Here is a 14,127-nt window from a genome sequence, read left to right as displayed (position 1 = left end):
ATGACTGAATGGAGCAGGACGTTGATTTATTTTGTTTTTTTTAATTTGCTTCATTTAAAATGACTCCCAATTTTTCGATCCGTGCTCAAAATAAAATTCAATTGATCGTCACGCCAATTCTAATTTTGCCACATCAAATTTGATTTGAGGTAATTCAATGTCGGGAGAAATTCAAGAAGAAATGTAAGTTTTAGAGAAAGGAAAAATAAATAAAATTGTGTGCAAAATCAGAAGTAGCTAATATTCATTTTCTTACTATGAAAGCACCTAGTTTTGTTCAAATATTATAGATTATAGAACGAGTCCATGGTTCCCAAAAAGAGATGCAAAATTTATTTGTAGCTGATGTAATATCAAAAATCTCCATGAGAAGAAAACTGATGATCTCAGACAAAAAGAGATGCAATCTCCTGTACAACGTTGTGCACACATCATCCATCACTTTCGAATTCACCAGCTATCCATGTTGGGAAAACTAGTTAGCAGCTTCTAAAACTAGAACAACTCAGAGCATCCAAACATGATGCCTAGTTATAGCAAGTGCAAAGCATGCTCACACAACTCAAGTATCAAAACGACAGCATATTTCATAGTACCTGTCCTCCAGAAACCAGTAGAGCCACCACTTGCCAGACGCAATGGCCTGCTTCCGATTTAGGTGAAAGCCTGAAGTTATACGGCCGAAATGGAAATTAGCACTTAATAGATTACGCAAGGTTGTGAAATTGTGTTGCTGTGTAAAATGAAGAACAAGGTTTAGTCTGAAACTGCAGCAATATATAGTGTATTGCAAGGTGAAAGAATTTATGACCTAATGTACGAGTCTGACATTAAAATACATGGATAAGAACTCACTGAAAAGCTTGGTCGTAAATTCATTGGTCAGAATGTGAACCCGGGCTTGTAAGAGGGCTGCTATCGTCTTCATCAATGTCGTCCAGGATAGTATATTTGGGTGTCGGACCATCAGTTGGCGAACCACCATGCTTCTTGCTCTTGTGCAACTTCTGGTATCTGGGAAATTTGAAAAGTAGACTGTTAAAAGCAGATTTTGCACTGTGAAAATGCTACTGATTAAGTTAAAGAGCTTGTGTATTTATTAAATCAAGAAATCCGTTGGCTAGAAGAGCTTCTCTTCCTACATATGAAGCTAAGAATGGCTCAATTAGGCTATAATAACATATTAATCATGTGTCAGAAAAATATATTTGAATGGGCACTGTCAATAATCTTAACCAGTACCACGGCTTATCCACAGACTACAAATAGTCTATCATCACCTTCATCTCATTGATCTGAGCTCGTGAGAGATGTATATATCAAATAGAGAGCCACCCAGAAACATGTTCTATAAAATTGTGCATTTACAATGAGATACAGCTTCTTAAGTATATCACGACCCTGATCTTTCAAACTACAACAATTGACATGATTATAAGAACTTGCGATACATCACGATATTTGTAGACTAACATTTGTTTTCCAAAAAATTGCTAGCAGTGCAAAATCAATCATACACATGCTTTAGTGAATAGAATTCAGCTTGATCACTTACTTGTACCAGTTGAATAAACTGACACCAAACATGATCGTTACGAGGCCATACCCTTTCAGCCATGTGAATTCGTCATGAAAATAGAACACAGCCACCTAAAAGAAATATCAAAGGTTAATAATGCTTAGAGGACTTTTTAACATATAAAACTGTAAGAGAATATCCCCAGTAATAATAAGGGCATGATTCTGGGAATTTAATAAGTCTTGGCAACCAACACATGGAGAGGGCCTCTGATATGGAGCGAGATAGAGGAGATGTGCATGGGGTGCATGGGCCGCGTCCTGTTATCGTGTATCAAAGGAGGTCGAAGAAGGCGTGAGTTTGGGCTGGAGGTCTACGTTCGTGGGCCTGGTTATGTTAGATAGAATTATGTTATTTTATTTATATAATTGTAATGGGTCGAGCAATGCTCCTTTACGGGTTTTCTTTGTTGGTTCTTTCCCGTATCGTATTAAGAGAGTCGAACCAACCCTAGGGTGTCAGAATTATATAAATAGGGATTCTTTCTTCAATAAAGGTACGGAAGAATTATTTTAGCCTGGTGGCTGGCGGCCTAGGCCGAGGATCGTGTTTCTTCTCTTTATTTTCTATTCTCAAATTCCGCTCTTAACAATTGGTCCGACCTGCCGGATCCCAACCTCACGCCATGACGATTAGAGACGTGTCAGATCGATTGGAGGCTATCGAAAAAGATAGGGAGATGGTGCAGGCCGAGTTCAAGGTCGTGCATGAGAGCCTCGCCGCACTCACCGCATCAATATCTGCGGTCATGAAGGAGATGAAGAATCGGCCGGGATCGTCGACGGACGGCCGGGGGTCGAACGACGTCGACGGAGAAGAATCACCGAAGGGGAGCAGCCACGGGAACAAGAGGGAGACGGAGGAGCCCAGGCGCACGGTCCCGCTGCCTACGTTCGATGGGACCGACCCTATTGGATGGCTAGCCCGTGCGAATCAGCAGTTCGAAATTGCCGAGACGCCAAACGAGTTGAGAGTTGCTGCGGCGATGGTAGCGATGGAGGGGGATGCATTATATTGGCTGACATGGCAACGCTACCGAAAACCGAATATGTCGTGGGCGGATTTTTCGGAGAGTTTAGTGGCGCAGTTTGATACGAGATTTCAAGGCGATATTTTTGAGAGATTGGCTGACATCCAACAAACCGGTACCGTGGCTGAATATACCTCGTTGTTCCTGCAGCTATCAAGCCAGGCGCCCTCTCTACCTGATAATCAGTACCTTGGATACTTTATGAAGGGTTTGAAGTCCCAGGTCCGGGCCTATCTGCGCGTCCTCCGACCAGCAGACTTGGAGACGGCAATGATCTTGGCTCGAGATGTCGAGGCGAATTTGGGGTTCTTGGGAGGGAACAGACAGAGTCAGGTTTCATGGAGCTCAGCGTCGAAGCCCTCCAGCTGGTCGAAGAGTGGGAGCTCAGGTTGGTCGGGGAGCGGGGGAACTAATCAGCGCAGTACTATCGGAGGTGGACAGGGACGCTCCGGGGAGAAAACTATCACGTCCGGGCCGTCGGCCGCAAACTCACAAGGTTCGCAAACCCCACAGAGACCGCGCTTCACGCGGTTGTCGCAGCAAGAGTTGGCGGAGTTAAAAGCTAAAGGACTATGTTTTCGATGCCGACGGCCGTACTCACCGGGTCATGAGTGTCCGCTGAAGCAGCTACGCGTGATGCTCGTAGAAGAAGGAGAGGATATGGCGGTGAAGCAACATGAATATTATCAACCCACCGGGCTAGAGGAGATCGAGGACGACGAGGCGGAGGAGGAAGAAAAGGCTGCGGATCTGCCCCTTTGCTCAATGGCGGGTTTAGATTCTCCACGCACGATGAGACTGCAGGGGAGCTTGGGGTACCGACCCATCGTGGTGATGATAGATAATGGCGCTAGCCATAATTTCGTGTCACAGGAATTAGCACAGGAGCAGGGTCTGCCGATCAGTCGGGAAGAGAGATTTGGGGTGCTGTTAGGCGACGGAAGCCGGGCTGAATCTGCGGGGGCGTGTTATGGAGTGAGGGTGGAGTTGGCTGGCTGTAGTTTCCTCATTGACTGCTTCGTGTTTCAGCTGGGAGGGGTCGATTTAATTCTCGGCAACACGTGGCTTTCTACACTGGGAGAGGTTCGGCATAATTACGAAAGTATGATAATGAAGTTCACATGGAATGGGAAGGCGGTGGAACTCAGGGGGGATCCTCAACTATGCCGGGGGCCGATGCGAATGAAGGCATTAGTCCGCGAGGGGGAGGACTCGCAGCTTTGGGCTGTAGTGGAGGAGCACGCCGGAGCGCGCCTGACTGCGGCTGTGCCCGAATTATTGGAGGATATTTTGAATCGTTATTCGGAAGTGTTTGGGGAACCACAGGAGCTGCCACCGAGTAGACCTCACGATCACCGAATTAACCTGAACCCGGGGACTCAAGCGGTTTCAGTTCGCCCCTACCGCTACGGGCACCATCAGAAAGACGAAATTGAGCGACTCGTGCGTGATATGCTGACTGCGGGAATTATTCGCCCGAGTACGAGCGCATTCTCCAGCCCCGTTTTGCTCGTCAAAAAGAAGGATGGTAGCTGGAGGTTTTGTGTGGATTATCGCGAGCTTAACAAGGTGACGATTCCGGATAAATACCCCATTCCGGTCATACAAGAAATGCTTGATGAATTAGCTGGAGCGGTCATTTTTTCAAAGATAGATTTGCGATCCGGTTACCACCAAATCCGAGTGTCAGCCGAGGACATACCAAAGACTGCTTTCCGTACTCACAGTGGCCATTATGAGTTCTTGGTCATGCCATTCGGATTGACGAACGCCCCTGCCACCTTCCAGTCAACGATGAACGACATTTTTCGCCCACACCTGAGGAAATTCGTGCTCGTATTCTTCGACGACATCTTGATTTATAGTCGCTCGAACGAGGAGCACCGCCTACACGTCGAATGTGTGCTATCTATACTGACGGAGAATCAGTTCGTGGCGAATTTGAAGAAATGCTCCTTCGGCTGCCAACAAGTGGAATACCTCGGGCACATTATTTCGGAAAAGGGGGTCGCTATGGACCCCACCAAAATTGCGGCAGTTGTGGAGTGGCCAAGACCCAAATCGGCGAGGGAAGTTCGGGGATTCTTGGGCCTCACGGGGTATTATCGAAGGTTCGTGCGGGCATATGGGCTAATCGCGAGACCGCTGACGGAGTTACTAAAGAAGGAAGTAGCAGCCAAGAAGTTCGAGTGGTCCGCATCAGCTGAAGCGGCATTTCAGCACTTAAAGAAAATCATGACGGAGGCCCCCGTCCTTGCTTTACCACAGTTTGATAAGCAATTCATTGTGGAATGCGACGCTTCAGGTTCCGGTGTCGGGGCGGTGCTGATGCAAGAACGGAGACCCATTGCGTATTTCAGCAAAGCACTATCGGGCCGCACGGTGTCCAGATCGGCGTACGAGCGCGAGATGATGGGCTTGGTCATGGCGGTGCAGCACTGGAGACCATATCTGCTTGGGCGGCGATTCATCGTCCGCACCGACCATCGAAGTCTGAAGCATTTGTTGTATCAGAAAATTGTTACTCCTGCACAACAAGTTTGGGTGGCTCGGCTATTGGGTTATGACTTCGAGATCGAGTACAAGACGGGTAGCTCGAATGCAGCCGCCGATGCCCTTTCGCGCATGCCCGGACACGCGGAGTTTCGAGCCATGAGCCAAGCGGAATGGGTGAATAGCTCTGACATCGTGAAGGAACAGGAGGAAGACGAGTATGTCAAGCTTATTCGCAAGGATATCCTAGCGCAGCCGGGTACCCGACCCGGATTTCAGATGGTGGAGGGCCGGCTCTTCTACAAGAATCGACTAGTGCTGCCAGCAGACTCTACTTGGATTCCCACGCGGTTGCACGAGTTCCATGATACGCCGTCGGGAGGGCACGCCGGGGTGTATAGAACGTATCGTCGCATCGCTAGCAGCATCTATTGGAAAGGCATGTTCCAAAGGGTGAAAGATTATGTGGCTAACTGCTTAATCTGTCAGAAGATGAAATATGAAGCTATGTCACCGGCTGGACTTCTTCAACCGCTCCCAATTCCGGAGCACATTTGGGAGGACATTTCCATGGATTTCATCACGTGCCTTCCTAAGTCGAAGGGGTTCTCGGTAATCTTGGTGGTTGTGGACCGATTATCTAAGTACGCCCATTTCTTGTCCTTGAAACCTCCGATCTCAGCTCGGGCCGTGGCGGAAATATTTATACGGGATGTGGTTCGTTTGCATGGCATTCCCAAATCCATAGTAAGCGATCGGGACTCCATGTTCATGAGCTCGTTTTGGAAGGAACTTTTTGCTCAATCGGGAACACAGTTGAAGTTTAGTACGGCGTATCATCCCGAAACAGATGGGCAAATGGAGGTTGTGAATAGAGTGTTAGAGACATATTTGCGCTGTTTCACATGTGAGCATCCGAAGCAATGGGTTCGTTGGATGGCATGGGCAGAATTTTGGTATAATACATCATACCAAACAGCCGCGAAAATGACTCCGTTTGAGATCGTGTATGGGCGCCCTCCCCCAACACTGAAGAGATTTTTGCCGGGGGAGTGTCGGGTGGCTGCGGTGGTTGATACGCTGTGTAGTAGAGACGAGGTGCTCCGGCAGCTGCGCGAAAATCTTCTCCGAGCGCAGCAAGTCATGGTGCAGCAGGCAAATAAGCACCGCCGAGAGGTTCAGTTCGACGTCGGCGATTGCGTATTTCTGAAAGTCAGGCCATTCCGCCGTCAGTCGCTACAGCCGGGAGTCCAACACAAGCTTTCAGCTAAGTTTTACGGGCCCTTCCGAATCCTGAAGCGGGTGGGGCAAGTAGCATATCGCTTGCAGCTACCGGAGTCTAGTAAAATACATCCGGTTTTTCATGTTTCTCAATTACGTCGAGTAGTGGGGGACCATCCGGTGATTGATGAGCTGCCTGACGCATTGGACCTACCGGAGCAGTCGCCGTGGGAGCCGGAAGAAGTGCTAGCATGGCGGAAGATGCCGAGGGGCAGAGCGGAGGAAGAACAGGTGTTGATTCGATGGTTGGGGCAGTCGGTGGATGACGCTACTTGGCTGGATGTGGGAACGTTTCGGAGCCAATATCCGGACTTCAACCTTGGGGACAAGGTTGTTTTGGAGGGGGAGGAAATTGATATGGAGCGAGATAGAGGAGATGTGCATGGGGTGCATGGGCCGCGTCCTGTTATCGTGTATCAAAGGAGGTCGAAGAAGGCGTGAGTTTGGGCTGGAGGTCTACGTTCGTGGGCCTGGTTATGTTAGATAGAATTATGTTATTTTATTTATATAATTGTAATGGGTCGAGCAATGCTCCTTTACGGGTTTTCTTTGTTGGTTCTTTCCCGTATCGTATTAAGAGAGTCGAACCAACCCTAGGGTGTCAGAATTATATAAATAGGGATTCTTTCTTCAATAAAGGTACGGAAGAATTATTTTAGCCTGGTGGCTGGCGGCCTAGGCCGAGGATCGTGTTTCTTCTCTTTATTTTCTATTCTCAAATTCCGCTCTTAACAGCCTCGAATACTCTATTCCCAAATAGGATGATTTCAATCAGTAGAGTTCAAACTACAGGTTGAGATAGGCTGCTAGTACGATCAAGTTAATAATATTCACCCAATTATCTCCTCAAATATGCAACTGAAATATCCTCTAAATACTGCATTTTCATTATAGGAAAGGTTATATTGTTATGCTGATTGTTGTAGAAACATGTAGCATGTTCTTGAAGTTAAGCCTCAAATATATGTACTGTCTTACCAAAATAGTCACAGCTTCCTTCACAACCCCAGCTACTGTCACCGTTACTGCACTAGTCACTGACACGAGAATATATTCGGTAAATACCTGCGATAATAACTAGCAATCAAATCAAGCTATAAGAATAGAAAAACAAAGAAAAGTGGAAAGTTTCAAATTAACTTTTAGTTCTCTTTGTTTTCTAACTCTAAGAAGCATGGAGAAAAATAATGCATCCAGTTGACCCTCCCCATCCCGAAAAAAATTAAGAATACGTAACAGGCTTTTTCAGTTGTTCGATATAATCAACAGATTTCAGGAGACAAAGTTTAATGATAAACCAAAAACCCAACATGAACCACAAGGGCAGATGATCAAGCTATTAAATCATGGATCTTACCATGAAAAAAGCCAGAGTTCCACCAAACAACATCAGTAAACAACTTTTGACAATATTCCATGAGCTGTTAAAGTAATCACTCTCTCTGAACTCTTGCCAAGGATCCAGCAATAGAGAAAGCAGACCAGTTGCAATTGCCATAATTGGTGTCACGTAGCTCATAAAAGTAAGAGGATTTTTAAGACCTGGAGTAAGAGAAAGGGAAGGAGTCGGCGATTAAGTATGTCGACATGAGTTGGGCAAATTCCAGCCTTGGTGTTAATAAAAATAAGCTCAAAGCTAAATTAGTGTTGATGTAAGTAAAAGCTAATTAAGTTATTAAGCTTTAAAACTATAGCTTAGTCTTTATTTGTAAAACATTTTACATTCTTTGGGAGGACATTAGAGGCATGCCTGACATTCTATTATTCTATACAGAATTCATATAGATAGCTCTCCGACTCAATATGTCCAAAGATATCTGCAAACTATACTGCAATTAAGTGGATCATGGATTAACAAACATTATGGAAGTTGATAGCTACTAGATAGCTAGAATTTTCAGGTAAAGCCCCGGCTTTGAATGGCACTCACCATACGATTCTTTCTTCAGGTGGTTTTGATATCAGAACACACCAGCCAATTGAGACGAGCCAATGAAAAGAAAAATATAAGCAATTATTTACTATTAAACGTATAAGAGCAAAATAAGTTCAGTAAAAATAAAACAATGACAGAAGTAGCACTATACTGCTTCTTGTACCTGGAGAAGAATCTGTGTCATTGTCCATCGGAACCCTGACATGACAGCAGCAAGCATAACAAATATAAAACCCCAAAAATCAAATTCTGTCTCCTTAGCAACTGCAATACGGACCAAAATAAATCAAATGGAAAACCTAAATTAAGAGACTCATCTTGGATGAGTTTCATCTGCTTACATGCGTTTATATTTTTCATTAATGGGCTGGTATTTGAGACTCCCTGATTAAGATTTTCCACCAGTTTGGGTGGATAATGTTGAATCTTTCATCTTCTATTAATATATAGCAAGTGCTTGCAGTCATGTCTACCGCATATTTTAGAAAATATTTTCCAAAATTCAGCAGAATCTTACAACCACCGTGCAGAAATTCATCTCTAGACTAAAGGAGAAATTACTTGCCTGTTAATAGTATCCCAGCAGAAATGACAAACATTATGCCAAACAGCTTCATGCTTGGAGACTCCAATCTTCACAGAAGATTGTTCGAGTCAGCAGCAAGGTTAAAGAATCTAATATATACAGATACAGTTAAACATTTATTCAAGTGCATTACATAGAGTATATAAATTAGAAAAATAAAATATTGTGCTGTTTTTTATATTCTGAGTTCGACAAAGGGCCTGCATATCTTTTCAAAAGCAAGGCAGGACCTTCCTCACAGTTGAGAAGAATAAGATGTGCATGTCTTGTTCAGTCATTCGTGCACTCTCATTTCTGATATCTATTAATATTTAACTAATTCAAACATAGTAGATAACCCTACTTCATTCAGGGGCCTCAGTAAGTTTACCACGGCAAATCCCACTTTTTTTCAAAATCCACAGCTCCATAAGATTTCATGGTACTTGGCACTTCTCTCGCTCTTTGTGCTTCACCAAACCAGTTCTAGTTTAGCTTGATATATAACAATTTTTTAAGCACTAAATACGTATATACTGCAGAGAATATGACTTATTTTAGTTTTAATATATATTATAATAACAGTCCTATTGGAGTTGGGATGCAAAGTATTCATTTAAAGATACCTGAAAGCAAAGGCAAAAACAAGGAGAAATATCGGTGATGCCGATTTACACTGCAAATGAAAGATAGCTGATTTAGTCATCTATGGTTTCTCATGAGATAGAGCAAAGAATACAGTGCGACAGAACAGAAAAGTTCATTCAGTTATTAAGTCGGAGACTAAGGCCAACAGTCCATTACATCCAAATTAAAAGACTAATTGAGTACCAAAAACAAAAACAAAAAAAGAGAAAGCATGGACTTTTGGCAGAAAGAGAGTGACATAAAGCTGACATATAAATATCACATAACATTGTTTACGAATCTGGAGTAGTAGCCTATGGATTGAATGATAAGATAGGTGTAAGTTTTATTACTTTTATTCAATTACAAATGTCCAAGGAAGATACTTGTAAGGTTTTCAGAGTCTTTTCAGACCCTTGGCAGCTAGATCCGATATGTAACATCTTTGTTAGTTATTTTATATATTCTTTTAGTAAGTTTCTATGTAAGCTGTAACTTAGGCATTGAAAGATCAAATGTCTTTCTTGAATATTGTTAGCTTAACTTCATTATTGCTCCCAGTTTCATTAGCTGACATTACTTACACACTTGGATTTACAATATTTGAACCAAGATTGGCCAGAGCAAATTCTCAATGCCTCACCCTTAATCCTCAGAGATTATATTTCACAAACAACAAAATCAAACAGCAAACACATAAATCATTAAGAAACATTAGAAGAAGAATGACCAACCATAGTGGCAAATGTGACGGAAATGAAAACTAGGGATGCATTGCTCAGATTAACATCCATTGCAGTGCTGAGGGCCGTTGGTACAACTGTGAAATGCAAAGGCCATCTGTAGCATTAGTTGTTAAATAAGTTAATCATACTAGCAAATTTCAATAGGGTAAGGAAAATGAAATAACAATATTTTCTGTTTACAAACCAAATCTTCAGATTGAGATTGAAAACTGAAGGACAATAGAAAGATTGCTTCTTTGTTTAGTTCGTCAGCAAGTTAGGCCCAAACTAATAGCCAATTAAGAGAAGTAGTGGGGCATTCAGTCGAAGTAAATCAAAGAAAGAGTGAAATAAAAACAAATTGACAAGGTGAAAAACAATTGAGCTGGGTTAGGTCCTTACTTTTCATCATTTTCAATCATTAACTGCTAAGTGCTAATGTGTCCAGTAGTTAAGGAGGAGGATAGAACATAAAAAGAGTTCGAATCTCAGCCACAAGAAACATTGGCAATTAGAAATTCTCTCATATAAATGACAGTTACAATAATGGGAGTCTGTGTTGCTAACATGTACTGGGTACATTTGCGTAGACTCTATGAACATAAAGTTGGTGAATGTCATACAACTTCCTACCTCTTGCAAAATAATCACTCCAAGACATAACAGAGGAGTGAAATCTGTCAGGCCAAAACCACGTAATGGCCGTTGAGAGAGCAGCTTGCATGACAAAATGAATGGTGTTCATCAACAGTGGCGCAGGGAATTTCCCCAAATCATCCCCTAATAACGTTTTATTGTACCTGGTCACGAACAAGAGTTACAAGAAATAAAAAAACATAATAATCTGCACAGTATATAACGTGAACTAACCTAGACGATTCAAAATGAATAAACTTACAGTGTCAAAAATGTACTGATTGTGTACCAGGCCAGTATTAGAAACAATGTTTTCACCACATCAGAAACAGAAACCGGGTTCTCTATATCTCTCTTAGACAGGCTCTGGTAGTCCACATGGTTTAGGCTGCTGCTGCTACTTGTATGTAGTCTTCTATTGACGGTGTGACCATTTTCAATATCGTGTAAATCGCAACCAAAGGGTGACCTATTGTGTGCATCACCACTGCTGGGAGATCTATTATGTACATCACCAAGCTCCATTCTTGGTTGAAATTACTTCCACAGAATCTCTCAGACTTTAAGATTTCCTTTTCTGAACCATGTTGCTGAACCACATGCAACCCGCAACCAATGTCTTATTTTGATGCATCCTCATCTAATCGAGCTGAGCATGTGATTATTCACACCAACCTGAGACCCAAAAAGACCATAGTAATCCAACCTTTATGCCTCAAATTGCCACCTCCACTTTCCTCAACCCTTTCAATTCTCAGATAACTCTTTATCATTTCTTTCACTGCATTCTATTCTTCCTGATCTTCTTAAATACTAATACTACAACATACAATGGCTTGCACAAAATTATTTATTTGCAGCTCCAAACCGAACCAGCTCCAACGTTGCTTGCCCGCAGAAATCTCAGCTCATTTGATCTCAAAGCTACATAACTACAGAAACAACAAATAGAAAATTCAGCTGCGTTGCAGTGGATCAAATGCCAAAAGCAAACCAGATTTCAACAATTGAAATCCGTAAAAGAATGCCCTAAACAGGATGTTGCAGTTGAACAAAATAGGAAACGCATTAACAATTACACAATGAAGACAAACAGGTAGAAAATTAACATCCCTACCGTGGAAAATGCGAATTTTGTATAAAATATTACAGAAACGGAGATCATGCGACGCGGCATATTGCGTTATACGAAAATTAATTAGTAAATTAAGACAGAGAATACAGTTTACCGGTGATATCGATTCTTCCTGATTTATGCATAAGATTTTGAATCCCTTGTTTTCTTGATTTTGTATGGAATAATAGCTGCTGACGAATGCTTGGTCATCAGGTGAATTCTGTCGTTGGTTTAACCGTCAACTGATTCCGGTTCCAAATCCCAATATTTAATATTTTGATTATTATAATCTACCAAGCATAATTGTGTTAACTAATTCCGGTCACAATTTACAACGTTTAATACTTTTGATTATTATTATATACAAAACATAATTGTGTTAATTCGGGTCACAATTGCCAATATTTTGATTATTATAATCTACCAAACGTGGATGATTAGTCTTGAATCTTGATAGATAAAAATATTAAAAATAATCTCTTTTTTATTTTGATGGATTATAATTTTAGGATATCTCAAAATCCTTGATTATATATAAAACGTGAGATTGAAGATTAACGCAATACAATGTTAATTAACATATAATTAATTAACGTTATAAAAAAATACTACAACAATTACCCCATACGTATGCACGGGTGGAATACTAGTAATAACAATAACAATAATAATAATAATAATAATAATAACAACAACAACGACGACAACGACGACGACGACGACGCCCAACACCAACGACAACGACAACGACAATGACAACAACAACAACAACAACAACAACAATAATAATAATAATAACAATAATAATAACAAATTAGTAAGTAAATAAATAATTAAATAATTACTTAAGTTAATAAACATGGTAGTAAATAAATAAAGAATTAATTAAGAAATAACAATAATAATAATAATAATAATAATAATAATAATAATAACAATAATAATAATAATAATAATAATAATAACAACAACAACGACGACGACGACGACAACGACAACAACAACAATAATAATAATAATAACAATAACAATAATAACAACAATAATAATAACAAATTAGTAAGTAAATAAATAATTAAATAATTACGTAAGTTAATAAACATGGTAGTAAATAAACAAAGAATTAATTAAGAAATAAAAAAGTCATAAGTATATAAATATATACTCCCTCCGCCCACAAAAGAATTTCATATCTTTCCTTTTTGGGACGTCCACAAAAGAATTTCCTACCTATTTTTGGACTATACCCCATCACTTATAATCCTCTTACTTTTCACTTTTCACAACTCCCAATATTAATTAGAGTAAAATTTTGAAGTAGGCAAAATGAAGCATAAAACACAATTTATGGCCACATATTAAAAAAATATAAAATTTGGTCATTTTTATTGATTTGGACGTTTTTACCCTTAATGAGGCGGACCGGGTAGGATCAGGCACGCGAGTCGCGTGCCGGGTCGGGTTAGGCACTTATGGCACTAATACATGCAACAGAAACAACAGTAATGGAATCAAGAAATCATAAATGGATAATCTAAACTCTAAATCGAACATCTAAACCCTAAATGGAACATCTAAACCCTACGGGAAAGTGTTTAAAATGATTCTTTTGATACTAATAGTGCCATAAGTGTCAACAAAAATCCAAAATAAAACTAAGTAATAAAATGATGAGTATGGCACTTATGGCACTATTAGTGCCATAAGTGCCATACGCGCAGCGGGCGCTGACTTTTCCCCGCGAGCACGCAACTCACCCATAAGCTTCCAGCGGCCGCACAATCATCCAGCGGTCGCGCAATCACCCCAGCGGCTGAGTAAAAAGGGCAAATTAGGCATACCACTTAATTAATGGCCATATTTTGATGTTTTAATATTTGGGGCCAAAAATTAATTTTCAATCTTCATTATGGCCATTTGACTACATTGTTTCTATTAATTATAACATCTTTTCACCACTCTCAATACACTCAACTACCTTATATCCAACACTAAACAATATATTTTCTTAAAACTCGTGTCACTCTCTCCTAGGAAGTTCTTTCATGGATTGAGGGAGTATATTTTTTTTCATAAATCCATTGATAAATAAATTAATATATAATTCATAAATAAATATAGCTAAGTGTGTCATTAAG

At 41.1% G+C, this 14,127-nt stretch overlaps 1 protein-coding gene across 4 annotated transcripts; it reads right to left on the bottom strand.

Moving 5' to 3' along the window:
- Positions 1 to 366: 366 nt before the first annotated feature.
- On the bottom strand, positions 367 to 12,301 carry LOC131012269 (probable sugar phosphate/phosphate translocator At1g06470). Of its 4 annotated transcripts, XR_009097255.1 has the most exons (14): positions 12,102 to 12,260; positions 11,135 to 11,804; positions 10,870 to 11,036; positions 10,246 to 10,331; positions 9,511 to 9,560; positions 8,885 to 8,952; positions 8,483 to 8,583; positions 8,314 to 8,326; positions 7,741 to 7,925; positions 7,362 to 7,448; positions 1,556 to 1,650; positions 856 to 1,014; positions 597 to 666; positions 367 to 457 (listed from the first exon to the last, which is right to left on the bottom strand). XR_009097255.1 is itself a non-coding variant. In XM_057940185.1 (13 exons), exons 2-12 carry the CDS (start codon positions 11,395 to 11,397, stop codon positions 876 to 878), a joined length of 1,188 nt encoding a protein of 395 aa, XP_057796168.1. In that variant the 5' UTR covers positions 11,398 to 11,804; positions 12,102 to 12,301; the 3' UTR covers positions 367 to 666; positions 856 to 875. The 4 variants fall into 4 exon arrangements, 3 of the variants coding, with proteins under 3 accessions (XP_057796168.1, XP_057796166.1, XP_057796167.1); XM_057940185.1 differs by having other exon boundaries at positions 367 to 666; positions 8,483 to 8,517; positions 12,102 to 12,301; XM_057940183.1 differs by having other exon boundaries at positions 367 to 666.
- Between the last annotated feature and the right edge of the window lie 1,826 nt (positions 12,302 to 14,127).

This window comes from Salvia miltiorrhiza, chromosome 2 (assembly GCF_028751815.1).
Source record: "Salvia miltiorrhiza cultivar Shanhuang (shh) chromosome 2, IMPLAD_Smil_shh, whole genome shotgun sequence".
Lineage (NCBI taxonomy): Eukaryota > Viridiplantae > Streptophyta > Magnoliopsida > Lamiales > Lamiaceae > Salvia > Salvia miltiorrhiza.
The sequence above is the reverse complement of the archived record's forward strand: the minus strand, read 5'-3'. Positions and strand labels throughout refer to the sequence as shown.

Coding starts and splice junctions, on each gene's coding strand:
- LOC131012269 (XM_057940183.1), bottom strand. CDS start 11,397: ATGGAGCTTGGTGATGTACATAATAGATCTCCCAGCAGTGGTGATGCA. Junction 11,037..11,134: donor ATCAGTACATTTTTGACACT/GTAAGTTTATTC, acceptor GTTCGTGACCAG/GTACAATAAAACGTTATTAG. Junction 10,332..10,869: donor GAGTGATTATTTTGCAAGAG/GTAGGAAGTTGT, acceptor TGCATTTCACAG/TTGTACCAACGGCCCTCAGC.